The sequence below is a fragment of the Natator depressus genome, chromosome 1, assembly GCF_965152275.1.
Source record: "Natator depressus isolate rNatDep1 chromosome 1, rNatDep2.hap1, whole genome shotgun sequence".
NCBI lineage: Eukaryota > Metazoa > Chordata > Testudines > Cheloniidae > Natator > Natator depressus.
In genome coordinates this window covers 99,011,498-99,026,021 of record NC_134234.1, presented here as the reverse complement: position 1 = coordinate 99,026,021, position 14,524 = coordinate 99,011,498, and the positions used below count along the sequence as shown (strand labels likewise).

General features: G+C 32.8%; 1 protein-coding gene and 1 long non-coding RNA gene across 2 annotated transcripts in view; one reads left to right on the top strand and one right to left on the bottom strand.

Moving 5' to 3' along the window:
* Positions 1–14,524, bottom strand: part of CLYBL (citramalyl-CoA lyase) — a 222,223-nt gene that overhangs the window by 14,478 nt on the left and 193,221 nt on the right. Inside the window, exons 4-7 of the mRNA XM_074963035.1 lie at positions 12,039–12,140; positions 9,995–10,088; positions 8,390–8,557; positions 3,037–3,161 (exon numbers count right to left, since the gene is read on the bottom strand). Coding sequence (XP_074819136.1) covers positions 3,037–3,161; positions 8,390–8,557; positions 9,995–10,088; positions 12,039–12,140 — 489 coding nt within the window. The remainder of the gene's footprint in view (positions 1–3,036; positions 3,162–8,389; positions 8,558–9,994; positions 10,089–12,038; positions 12,141–14,524) is intronic.
* Positions 1–14,524, top strand: part of LOC141993500 (uncharacterized) — a 122,249-nt gene that overhangs the window by 48,622 nt on the left and 59,103 nt on the right. The gene's annotated exons all lie outside the window — the stretch shown is intronic.

The window sequence follows — 14,524 nt, the reverse complement described above, 5'->3', positions numbered from 1 at the left end:
GATCAGTGGTGTATATATTGTGTTAGTCATTCCCTTTTTTCATTACCTATGCATAGGCCCCAATCCTGCTACTATTAAAAAGTTAATGAAAGTTTTGTCGTTGGCTTCAGTGCAAACAGGACCATGCCCATAATGTTATTCCAAATAATTTGGGCAAGCAGAATCTTTTTTTCTCCCTAGGGACTACTGGAGTGTCTAAAATACCCTAGAGTCCACCTGTGATCCTAATTCTTACTAACCTCTTTTCTCAAATGCAGGGACCACTATGTCAAAGCATTTTAGTCTCCAAGATATAGTAGTCTGATTTCAGCCTTTTCTCAAACAAAGATTACTATGACTGTTGTATCTGTCAAACTGTGATAAATTATGAGAGCTGATTATTGTATTTTAATGCAAACTATTGTTGACTAAGGGCATCAAACTTTGAAACCAATTAACAACAAACTGTGATCCTAGAGGTTGAAGACCAATAATTTATCTGTGAGCAACCGAGCCACTCAAATCCCTTGCATTTATTATTTCCAGGCTTTCAATTTTGATTAATAACATAACAAAAAACATGCAAGACTGAACAGTATGAACCAAAGCTATATTTTTGGACCTACTGACATGCAAGTTCTAATTTAATAAAATAAAAAGAAAAGCAGGAGTGGTGTTTCACTATCTGCACATTAGGATTTCTAAAAGCAATATATGGAATATTTCTTACAAGATGGGATGGGAAGAGTTATTATTGTAATTTTAACATCTCTCTAGGACACACAGCGTGAGATCCCTCCTGTGAGACACCTTTGCTTTGGAAAAATTAAGTAATCAGATTGTTCAGGCTTTTCTTGGCTACACATTTATAATACAGCCATAGAAACTCAGTGAAGAACTTTGCAGGAAACATTGCACACAGAAATCTATTTACTAATTTTTTTGTTATGAAAAAGTAGTAGTATATAAATGTTAAGAATTCCAGCCAGGTCACAAAATAACTTGCTTATCCAGGGGTGGTGGGTTGGTTTGTTTGTTTTTTGGATAGATCTTTATTCACAAAATATATAGAAATGTGGAAACTGGTTAGTAAAGCAGCAAATCTTTATTTGCCAAAGAGTTATAGAAGCTTCTAATCTAATTAGAAAGCACTTGTTACAATAAAACTTTCATAAAGTGCTGATCTAATCAAGAAACCAGCATTCTGGAGACAAAGTGCCATTAAAATAACACTTTTAAAACAAATTAGAAAAGTAATGCTTCTATAATGCAGGATCTTTAAATGCCATATCTGTAAGGTTTTTGTAATTTTATGCTAAGAATATTGTAAATTACCATATATCCCTCATCAGTTATACAACTTACAGGTGTACTCTTTTGATAGGGTTTTGAAATTAAATTTATATGGGCTCATGAGGTACAAGGCATAAACATAAACAAATATTCTATTGAGTCTGTCCTTTGAATGTTTATTTATCTGCTTCTTATTTCCCTGAAAAAACCCACCACTGGCATTGTGTATACCCAGCAAAATGCATTTGTAAGATATGTAGCGTGTATGAATCAGAAAAATGTGAAAAATCATGCATGAATGTTCTCTCTCTGTTACTTACATTAAGCATAGACATAAGGGGAACAGAACAAAGAGATACAGGAAGATAACATATGATGGTGACCTGAAACAATTATCCAGGCTGGCACCCAAATATCATAGTGATGGACATGTTAGTAGATACCGTAGACAGTGAAGGGCAGACGAGTAACTGTATTATAATAATAAATTATTATTCTAATAGCCTTATTCTGAAATGTAGGCATAAATGTATCATAAATCTGCTCTGATCTTTCTAGAATTTCTAATATGCAAACTTTCCTGCATTAGAAATGTGTGCAAACGGGGAAGATCTAACTTCCAATGTATATCCACACATCATAAAGTAAAGGAATTTATTGGGAATATTTATACACTACCAGTAAAAAGTACAGATCTGTACATAGCCTTGCATCCTCAGCTTTACTACAGACGATTTTTTAACTTATAATTATGATTATTTTTCACTTACATTTTGTACAAACACACTTTAGGCATTTCAGTTTGTGTGCAACTAAATGTTGGGAACATCAAAACTCCCCAGGCTTTTTAACATGATCAGGTTTGGCTGTAACTAAGATAAACATACTTAGCTGCAACTTTTTTCTTTCAAAAAGAGGCGAACTGGATTATAGCAAATAACCTTTAAGATAATTAACTGACAATGCTGCAACTAGCATAAAATCTTCCTTCAGGCGACCCCTAATTTAAGTATTACTGGCACAAAGTGGAGACAGATTGTGCATCACCACCGCAATATTTACATAGCAGAAACCCACAGAGCAGGAAACGTGAGACTCAATGATGCACTAAATTAGGAACAATCATATTCTAGTGTTAATTTGCTTTCCACTCTATCCAAATCTCAGGTCCAGAAATTGGTACAAATACATAGAAAACATTACCACTTTTAATTATTAAGAGCCACATTTGGCAAACAGTTATGCACATAAGTAACTTTATTCACACATGTAAGCAACTGCAGAATTGGACCCCCATAACTAAATACATTGTATCAGATATTTTTTAAAAATAAAGAATTTCAAATCTATTAATTTCTTCCCACAAGTAATACCAAAGCAAGCAGGATGTATTTTTTTCTTCCATGCTACCTGTCCTTTGATTGCAAATTATTTTCATATGACAATATCATCATGATTTTTGTGAAATAATTTAAGAGTATTTTTAATTTTCTAAGCAGCAAATAATTTTATTTAAAGGATAAAAGTTAAGACAGGCAGGAAAATAAAGAAAGTGTATTTGTAAATGTATTTGAGAAGTTCCATATTTATCGTGAATATTCTAGCTTTATTCTGCCCTGACATACATTTTGCTAATAAAACCATAAGTTACTATATACTTTTTATTGTAAAAACAAACACTCCCCACTACATGCTTCAATTTTTCCTCAAATTTAAATATTACTCTAACTGGTATTCTATATGTGGTATTAATAAAATATTTACCTTTCCTAATCGCTGATGGTCTTCAAAAGCAGAAATCAGTTCTTGTGCCCACTTTATTTTTTCAGGGCTTGGAGAGAACTGTTCCTGGACAACAGCAATTTGGTTAGGGTGAATCACCTGCTTACCTACAAAGAAGATTAATAACACTAGAATCATGCATCAACAAACAGATGTTCAACAAAATGTTCCAACCACTTGAGGCTGTTAAACGCCTCATAGACTTTATGTTAAATAACTAATTATTTGACTAGATTTCTTGTATTATTAAACTGAATAACAATCTTTTGCTAGATACTATATGAACAAATATAACTAAAACAGAAGCTGTATTTGTTACCATTCAAAAATACAATTCTTTCCTTCCATTTCAATCCATACATCTTCCTTTTGTCATTACAGGTGTAAGTGTTAGACAAATCTTGTCAATAACAATTTAAGTATAATATATATCTTTACATTCTAGCTGTATAAATAATAGCATCAGAAACTGACAATTACTGTTTTATTGGAAAATTAAACAACCTGAAAATGATATTTAAACAACAAAACAAGCTATATTTCATTGATAGCTTTTTTAATTCTACAAAACGATTAGTCCCTACATTCCCATAATTTGTTTAGCAACTAAAAAATATTCAAAATTCTTCCCCCGCCTTAATGATTAGTTAGTTACTGCTGGTGCATAATACTTTTCTTTTTGTTATTTGTTATATTAGTGAACTTAAAAGTACCTAGAGGCTTAGATGGACATCTTTGTATCCTTTCTTGCATAAATATACATAAAAATATAATAAAAAGAAATCAAATATTCCCTGTTAATTTTAGTATAGATTTTCACATTTGCTTGCTGAGTCAGGTATTAAGTTTTAATTCATACTGTATATGCTTAAATTAAACAATGTCTATATTATTTGTTTTACATTTTTAAAAAAAGCATTTTACATTCTTAATTTTTTCAAAAGGAATTTTCACATGGTGGTTTGATTTTGCATGGTTTTTTATTTAAATTAATTTTAAAATGTTCATTATAAAGCAATTGTACTGTAATATCCCTGTTTACTTAAATGTTCATGGTGGAGACTTTAATTTTCTTTTACATCAAATAAGTATAGTTACCAATTCGGGGACTGATCCTGCAAACCCTTAGTCAAATGAACAGTCCTTCCTCACAGAAGTGGTCCCATGTTACTCACATGCACAGAACCACTCAAGATTGGAATCTCTCACGTGAGTAAGGGCTGCTCAGTCAGACTACTTGTGTGCATAAATACTATTCAGGGCCCTAAACCTGTGTCAGGATCCCCCGCACCATCTGGTATCCAACTGATCCAATGGGCGAGTGCAGAGGTCCATGCTAGTGGATCTCAGTGAAGGATCAGGGCACATGTAAGTAAAAGTTTGTGGTATTAGTTCCTAACTGTGTTTTTCCAGGTAGAAAAGCTATTTTTAAAAATTCCCATTTAAACTAAAAGTTGGCTACGTTGTATATAAATAAATTATTTCATGTAATAATTCACATGTATTACTATGGAAATTAAGCATTCATTTTTAAATGATTTAACAATTCGAAAAAAATATTTGCAATCATCAGCAACATAATATAAAATTTAGTTGTACATAAAAATACATTTGTGAACCAATTTAGCTGGAGACGTATTTTATAAACAAGTAAGAATTGTTCAGAATTATCACATTTGTTAGAAGAATTTGCCATAGAAGCTCAATTTTATTTTATTTCCTGTTACACAATCCTTTATTTACAATCCTCAGGGCATCCACATATTCAGGTTCTGATACTCCAATCCACTACAGAAAAAAATAATTTAAAATTGTAGTTTAAAACTTTAAATACTTTAAGGACTATTTTGTTAGAAAGAAATTAAATGAACAGAAAATTTCTTTTGCTAATATATTTAATATTAATTGTATTTAAAGAGAATTTTTAATGAAATCAAAAGATAGCAATAAGTGAGTAAATTACTATTATTCTTGGTTTTAATTTGCTTTATTTTTAATAGTTAAACTGGTAATTCTGAAACTGAAGATTGTGTACATAATTCATAGTGATGCCTACAAAGCTTAATGAAAATATTTTTCCTGAAAATTATGTATGTAAAATTATAACAAAGACTTAAATTACAATTAAAAAAATCAAAAGCTCAATATACATTATTTTTTAAAAGGCAACTGCTTTTCTATATTAAAATTAGTTTTTAAAAATGTATTTATAGTAAAAATCTGCAATTTGTTTAGCATTCTCATTGGTGAACAGATTATAGAAAATATAATGTAGCATTTGTTTTGTGCCCTGAGTTGCCTTTTGTCACATCTTATGTATCCAAACAACTGTATAATAGAGTTTAATGCCATGCAGGAATGAAGCAAATATTTTAAACTGAACTGTTGTTATTGACGAGTTACTGAGAGGGTGCAAAATTGGAAGACATTAAAATTTATGACCATGAAATCCTTTTTACAGTACCACTTGATATATTGTGCTTTAAATCAATACCTGTCAAGTCTTTAGGTAACTATATGATGGTGTCATTTTTGTCTTCTACAAAAGACTGCAAAAAGAGAGAGGAAAACCTATAGTGTTTCATATTTATATCTAGCTTCTCAGCATGTAGCACTGCAGTAGCTATAATGACTAAGTCAGCTGTTAAAGCTTTATTCCAAGGTTTACTTATTTTTGGATATAAACATTCCTAAAGCTGATGACCATTTATATAGACAATGCATTGATTTAAAGTCCATATTTTATGGTACTGTAAAACATATGCTGCTGTAAAAGTAAACCTATTTTTAAAATAATCTACACTGGCTAAATGATGATTGAAAACATTCAGTACATACATGCACATTTATTGCAGAAACAATAGGCTGCTTACAATGTCTAATTTAAAAGAAAATGAAAAGAAAACGTAGATGCTACGGTGGTGATGGTCCGATAAGCATTTAAATAAATAGAAAAACCATTTTATATTGAGTAATTATATTTCTGAGATGTGCACACTATTTAAACTTCAATAAACATATTTTGATTACTTTACATTAAGGGTTACAATTCACTGCAGGCCTATGTAAATATATACAACTTTGTTGAGTATTCTGGAGTTGCATCAGTTTAGGAAGACAGCGAATTTGGCCCGATGAGTCCCAAATAAGTACTGTATCTATTTTCTGTGTATCTTGCCAATTAATTGATTAATCTTTACTTTAGCTGTGTAAAAGATTTAGCTCATTTTAGTCACACCTGTTGTCTTCAGTGGCATTAGTTGTGAGTAAAACTAGCAGGATTTGACCCAAAAAACTTTAAAATACAAGATAAATATTCAGAACTTCTATTAACGTAATAACATCAAGATTTTATTACCACACTACTAGACAGCTGTATGAAATAAGGGGGTCATTAAGCAAAAACGATCCACAGCCTTCTGCCCAGTGGAAGTTCACGGACTATGACTTCACATCTGATTGGACTATTTATCAGATTATATGCTGGGACATTCTATTTTTTGAGATTTCCTGATTCTAGCCACGGAGAGACACAGGGAAAAGGCAAAAGCTGCAAGTTCATGTTAATGAGCTCAGCCCCTTCTGCAGATCTTTAAATCTAATATAGAAAGGCCAAAGACCCTCCATGGCTGAGTTAGGAATGAACGGCCCTTGACACCCTGAATTGTCAGATGTAGCCTTTCTACTTATGCCATATCTGAGTCTAACAACTTCAGTCACATTTTTGTATTTTTAAACGATTTGCAGCTAGGTACTGCCAATTCCACTGTTACCTCTCCAAAACCCCACCATACTGATGTCAGATGACTTCCTATACACTATCAGTTGGACCTAAATGTCATCAACGTTAGTGATGGCCACATTTTTCTAATTTATACACTAAATAAAATGGCCTAATTTTCAAAGATGCTTAGCACCTGCAACGCCAACGGACTTCAACAGGAGCTGCAGATGCTCAAGACCTTTAAAAAACAGGTTATTTTATTTAGGTGCCTAAATTAGAAAATATTGGCCTGTGTGTCTTAGCCTTCAGCAGGTGGTGAAGTCAAAGAGCCCTGTCATATTCCTTTTGACTTGAGCAGAAATAGCATTGGGCCCTGAGAGTCCACAGGTACATAAATAATATTCCATAGCTCTGGTACAGTTACAATTTTGTCTCTGAATCTAGATTCAGATTTTGCAAGTACTGTACCAGGTTCAACAGGGAATAGGGCAGAATCTGTCCTGAAGAGAGTCTAGAATTACTATTAATTAAATGAAAGACAGGGTGGGGGAGGTAATATCTTTCATTGGAACCAACTTCTGCTGGTGAAAGAGACAAACTTTTGAGTTTACACAAAGCTTTTCTTCAGACATTCTATGTTGTTTTTAACATCAAAGTGTGAAACGTTTAGACTAACTTTAATTTTCATTTGATATTTTTGTTCAGATAATGAAAGTAATTTGAAGTACCATATGCCATTACTTTTACTTTGAAAAGTGTCGTCTCTTGTTATATCACTACCTCAGGATATATTCTTTCAATAATGAATAGCTAACACATATACAACTGTCTTGACTCTAACTTGAATTATAATTTTTGAGAGAAATCATTTAAAGTGTTAGTACTAATTTCTAGAATTCTAGAATGTACAGCAAATGGTACATTTCTATTGCAAAAGCACCATCTTTTGGTTGCTGCGATGTCTCACTGGTGATAGTCAGTAATGTGGTATACCAATTACTGGATAACCATCAGTGTCACAGGACTCTGTTGCAAGGAGCCTGTTGGTCTTGCCGTCTGCCAGTACCTGTAGGTGTCACCAGGTGCACAAACACTTACTGGGATGGGAGCCAGAATATGGAAAATCAAATCAAAGAAAACAACATGACAATAACTTTCATATATGAATTAGCATATCTGGGGAAGGGGGGGTTATCCACTTTTTCACCATATCAATAAATAAATAAATACATTTAAAAATATTAGCAATGGTTTAAAAATACAAAAAAAGTAATAAAAAAAATAAACTGTTCATCACAAAGCACAATATCACATCTCACTTGAACGGTCTGTCAGGAAGAATCACATACTGTACATCTTATACCCAGGCTTCCCTTACAAAAACAGGGATATACTTGATGTGATTTTGGAAAAGCAGCCTCTGATTTTGCAGTCTGAATTTTTTATCTGCAATTTTAAAAGCATAAGTAATTGGGGATGCATTTGACAGCACTGACTGATCAACAACTGTTCTGTGAACACAAACTAGTTTGCAGTCTAAGTGATATAAAATGTGCCTATATTTTGTAAGGAAAATGCATAATTTTTGTAGACATTATCACATAACCATACCAGTGAATCCCATTAGGGCACCCTCTCTTGACTGCCTACGGAGCCCATCTTCATCTTGGAAATCAATGTACACAAGGTCTATAGCTTGTAGGCCAAAAGCCTTTGCTGTGACAATAATTTTTTGCCTGGCGTACAGAATATCATGAGTTTCTTTACTACTTGTAGCACCTAAGAAAACAATGGATAGAAAGAAGTTAACTTTGTTTTTAAAATCTTCTCATTTGAAACTTTTTTAACATAAAACAAAATTTCTTTGTGTTCTTGTTTACATCATTAAAAAAAAAAAAGAAAATAATTGAGGGATACAAAGGTTAACTGACCAAATGTTGTAAAGAGATAATTTAAATAGTTTAGTTGGGAAAACATTAAGGTTATCCAGAAAAAAATATTTTCTTCGTGTCTTAGTTTCTGAAATTTAGGGTATGATTTGGTTCAAATAATAGATCCTGAGATTGAAGTCAATGGGAGTGTTGGCTGAGGAAGGGCTGCAGGAATCCACCTTCAGTAATCATTTGCTTCTATTACTTATTGCAATGGCACTGAAAAGCGTTACACCAAGAAAAACATTACACAGATGGATATACTGTGTACAAGGAAATGGTTAAAAACCTCACACTGGGAACAGAATTGCACTTTCCTTGGTTGCGATTCTTGTCACAACCGATGTCCTAAGCCAAATGTTTAAGCTTTGGATTGGAAAATTTGAAAAATTATGGCAGATGACTTTTGAGAGGGGCCAAAAGCATTCACAAGAATTCACGAGTCCACAGTCTATCAGATAAAAACATTCTCACATGAATCCTGGTGTGAAAAAAATAATAATCTGTTCTCTTTTCCTTAGGATGACTGTCCAGACATGGATTATCAATTTGTATAGAATAACTTCTTGTTAATTGTTACATTAGAATATGTATATACTTCATTAAGAAACTGATACTTCTGAACTGTACTTGTTGCCTTTAAGGAGTTTATAGCTGAATCAGATTAAAAAGAGGCTTTTAGCAGATAATGTCTCTGTTAAGCAAATAATTTACAAAAGGGATTCTGAAATATTTCTGGTTTTGGAGGAATGGCATTTTCAGTGTAACACAGCTCTATGAGGAGATATGACTGTTTTGACCTAGGAAATGTTTATAATGCTTTTATTAAAGCAAAACTTAACAAGGAAGTATTGTGAATGATATCAAAATACATTTCATTGTAAATAACGTTAAAAACAGACATATGAAAATTTGACTTGAAATATGGTTCTTAAGAGAATATACAGATAGTTGGTCATATGAGTATTACAGTTTAAAATAAGTTCAGTGATTCAACAGGTTTATTTTTTATTTTAGCTACAGTGTGACAAGAAGAATAGGGAAAAGCCAGTGTTTTGTAAGTCATCATTTTATCAAGCTCTGAATTGCAAAATACCAATGACATAATTTACATTAATAAAAATTATGCAGAAAGATGGGGAAATGTACCAATATAAGTAAGTGCAGAATCATACGTTTAGAGTTCTTTAGTTATTGCAGTCAAAACAAGTGGATAAAATACCATCAGTATTCTCAACTACAAATGTCATACATTAACATTTATAATAAACAAACAGGTCAGAACCTATGCTGGCTCGAAAATCCTCTCCTCCAAAGACTACTGCATCCAAATGAAGGCCAACTTGGGATCCTATGCTTAATGTTTCTTCACAGACTGCCTTCAAATAAGAACACAACATGAATTTGGAATGCAGGGATAACAGAGACATGTTATACAAACTCATCTTCTTATCAAAATCTGGAAATCTTTCAGCTAAAATTGCTCCTACTAAACATAGTACTGTCATTATTGTACTGCACAGAATGTCTTAAAATGACCCATAGCAAAATCTAAAACAATATGTGTGCATATGAATACATACACTGCAGCTACAGCATGCAACACTGGATTTCCTACTCTTTTTTTCCCCGTCAAATATGAATGAGCTTACCATAATGCCATGGATACTACTGTGATTGGCACTTTAGAAATACATGTAATTACAGTAAACCAAGTACTTATTAAATACTGTCCAAAATAAGCACATGCACTTTACCTCAATAGTTTATGCTTTGGCATGTAATGATTTTGCATCAGAAACAAAGACCAGAATATCTTTTATTAAATAAATAATAGTTGGAGGTTTCAACATGTCGTGAATTCCTTACTGGAAGAATTCCTTACTGGAGAATTTAAAATCTTTAATACTGTCAAATACAACTAAAAGATAGGTACAGGAAGTCAAAAGTGCAACAAGTAGTGCAGAGGTATATTAATGTAAAAACAAGCAGCACTTAAAGGTATTATATATAAAGAAATGCATGCCAACATTATTACTATTTTATATAAGAAGATTTTGATATTAATAGTCTTGAAACATACGGTATGCCTAGAGAGACAGATGTAATTACAACTTGTACTACTGGGCATCCATATGGGAGAGCTGGTGGGATAAGAAATTATTATGATTATACAGTATACTTTAAGCTGCAACTCTCCTGTCAACACCAAGAACTACAGTATTTATTAAGAATTCTTCTACAAAATATCACAGTGAAAAAATTCTAAAAATTTTTAAAATTTAAAATCAGATCTCTCTCTGGGTACTGACAATGAACATGAATGTGTGCATCTAGTAAAGTTGTAAATTATGTTCCAAGATATATTTAAGATCCGCAGTAAGAATAAATGTTTTTGCTTTATATACACATATAGACAATGAGGCCTCTCAACAGTTCTTGAAACACCTCAAATGTACAAGTCCTGAATTACTCTGACACTTTTCTCTGAAGCTTTAGGAGAAGAATATTGCATTTCCAGTTAGTGCATTTGATTTTCCATTTCATGATCATTGGTATCTGTCCCCTGTAGAAACACAGGCTGGATACTGAGACTGGGGCCCATTTGTATTTCGTGAGCATCAGGTCAGTCAATGTGTAAAGAATATTTAGGAAGCTTTATAAAGAAACAATCTTTATACAAGGCAGAGGAAAAAATACATTTTGAGCTTAAGGGAACCTGAGAATAAAAAAAATCAGGGGTTCAGGCGTTGGGTAGCTTAGAGCTCCAGCGACACTTCCAAGCGCAGAACACACCCCTATGAACACAAATATGAAAAACGATTATTTGTTCTCAGAGCTATAATACGAAATTTGGAAGTATTTTATGAAGAGAATCCATTATAAAAACACCATGATATTATCACTGAAATGATGAAAAGATTATTTATAAATACAGGCTTATACAAAGTCAACTATGATAGATACTAAATAGTCAATTTTACTACAACAATTTGAGCTCTCCAGATCATTTCAAAGCATATCTCATATTTTAAAACCAATTAAATGTAAAAATAAGATAAAAATTACTCCATAGGGTTTTATTACATGGTCTGTATGTGTTATCTGGAACTGGCATATCATGGACATATTTTGGATTTTCTCAAGGCCTTTACATAATAACATGAGAAATAAAAATACTAACTTTTTATGGGACTGTAATTCCTTTATTTATTTTAACCTCTCCTATTCAGATAAATTTCTTATTTAAAGGACATAAACTATTTAACATATACCTAGGTTGCTGATAGGATAAAATATGAACTCTTCACCACATCAAGGTTCCTTACCTCAAAATTGAGCAACCCCATTGCAGTCTCCACAAAAGGGATTAAATTCATTGGTTCTACAAGTGTTCGGCCTTTTAAGTGACGTAAAAATTTGTCTGAAAACTAAAACCAGAACAATATTATAAGTGACCAGAGAAAAATTCATTTACAAATATCCACATGTACGCGCACCTTTTCAGATCTTTCACCTGGCTGCAATGACAAAACAAACAAAACCAGAACTGTAATAAAAAACCCTCAGGCTTTTAACCAGGTCTGTTATGAGGCCTACAATTCTGAATTGCAACATTATCATATATTTTGAAGTTTAAAGTTTTAATTGTAAAAATATTTGCTTAACACCTATCACTCTAATGTAGCTAGATGCAAATCAGTAGGCCCTTAAAAACAATGAAGTACTGATATACCTGATGTCCTGTTTTGTTTCATGTCTAATACTAACATCACTGTAACTGTTCTGCAGATTTCTAAGTGGCATCCGTATTATTCATTACGGCACCGTTACCCTTTGTTCAGTAGGCTTTTCTTCATAATTTTTAGCTTACCTAGGAAGGCCTTAAAAAGGAAGTTTAATTCTTTGAAGACCAAAGCTTTCCAATTTTTTCCATGAGACCAGTTCACAGCTAGCTCTGAGCTGTCAGTGGGGTAGCCCAAATTCCAAAATCTATCATCTGGAAACATACAAAAGCTCTTGCACAGATTTTTCTCCTTTCAAAAGAAAAAAAACCCCGTATATTGTAAATCTATTATGTCTCTCTAGATCTAGTAATTTGTGAGGAGATAAACATATCACAGGTATGGTAGAAGATATTTTAGTAAATAAAGACAAAAATAACACATACATCCATTTTAAATTTAAGGAATATGCAACCATTAATGGATATCAAAGGAAAAGGGAATTTTAATCATCTCTCCATTCAGTCTCAGTTGGGTAAATCATATCTAAGAGATTTGCATAAATATAAACCATCAAAGACTTTTCATCTTCAAAGGGGGTTTCAAGACCCTATAAGCTTTGTACTGTAATCATCACAGGTCACAACCCTGCAGGAATAAGGCTGCTATGGCAACATAAAAAACTAATGCTTAAGGCTTAGCATAATATTCTGACTAATAGAAAGGAAACTCATTTTAAAAGCTGGCAGCCTATTTACCAGAAGCTGGATTAGAGGTGTTATTTCCCCTTTTAGCTTCCCCCCCCGCTTCACCCCTCCCCAAAAGAAAGGAAAATCTAATCACTGAGATCTTTAAAAAGCTTTCGAGCAATTTGCAGTAACTTTACAATTAAGCCAAAATAAATCACAGCTTTTCACGATGAAGAATTCTGTCATCCCCACATTTTTCTGTGCATCATCATCTTTTCTGTAACTTTTCCCCAGAGAAAAGAAGTCAGCTAAAATATATAGCATTAAGAAAATCACTGCAATTCAAATTCATATGTGTACAGTGTCTTAGGTAGAGCAACAGAAAATAGTAAACTTCATACAGGTCAGAGCATGAACACTGGCAGCAGTGTATTAAAATAATTTCAGCTTTAGTTCTGAAGATCTCTATATGATTTTGATTTTTTTAAATAAAAAAATATTAATGGATGCTAGGGTTTTATAACTTAGCTGAAGGTTGAAATGGAAGAACTCTTTTTAGATTTAAAACATTTTAATAGTCACCTTGTTAGGTTTCTTTAAAAAAAAACCCGCTCCATTTTAGTATCTTTTGTTTTGAAGATTAAAAAAAAAAGAGAGAATTTTTAATTAAATACTGTCCCCTTCCTCCTTCTTTTTATAATTTGTTATAAGCACCAATACAAAAGGTAACTAGTGAAGAAGTTTCAATTAATTTTTTCAAAAGGAGACGATTAAATGTTTCCGGCCTGGTAAAGTGTTCATTTCAGGGAGGGAGGGAGGGGAAAAAAGGAGAGAGTGGGGGGAAACAAAGATTGGGGAGGGGATGAAGTAGCAGGCCTCAGCAATTCTTTCAATTCCAGTGCACACCCAATAGTGTGTTGGGAAGAATGCACACTGTTCAGGATTTGTGGGAGAATTGTCCCATGACAAAGGAGGGAGAGTTACGCTTGTTATAGTCCAATAAGCCATGCCAGTCAAACAAGTACCCATACTAGGGACAAAAGGAAAGCAAGAGATTCTCACACAAAAGAAAACAAGTAAGCCCATCTTTTAGTTGTGCACCAGCCTCCAGGTTTTATGTTTCATGTAAAAAGAATGAGCAGAAAAATAAACAGCGAAAGGCTTCTGTTATTTAAAAAAATTAAACATTATATTAAATTGTGTTATTAAATCCAACAAATCCTCTGTGTTCAAAGATTTATCAAAATGCAACAGAACAAAGTACAGACAGTAAGATGTAAGCTAGTGCTATTTTATTTTCGAACAGGATGATATTCGGTATGAAAATTAGCCATTTGAAAAGTTGGGGGATGGGAGGGAGAAAGTCTTCAGATTTCATACCAATGTAAAACATATTAGGTG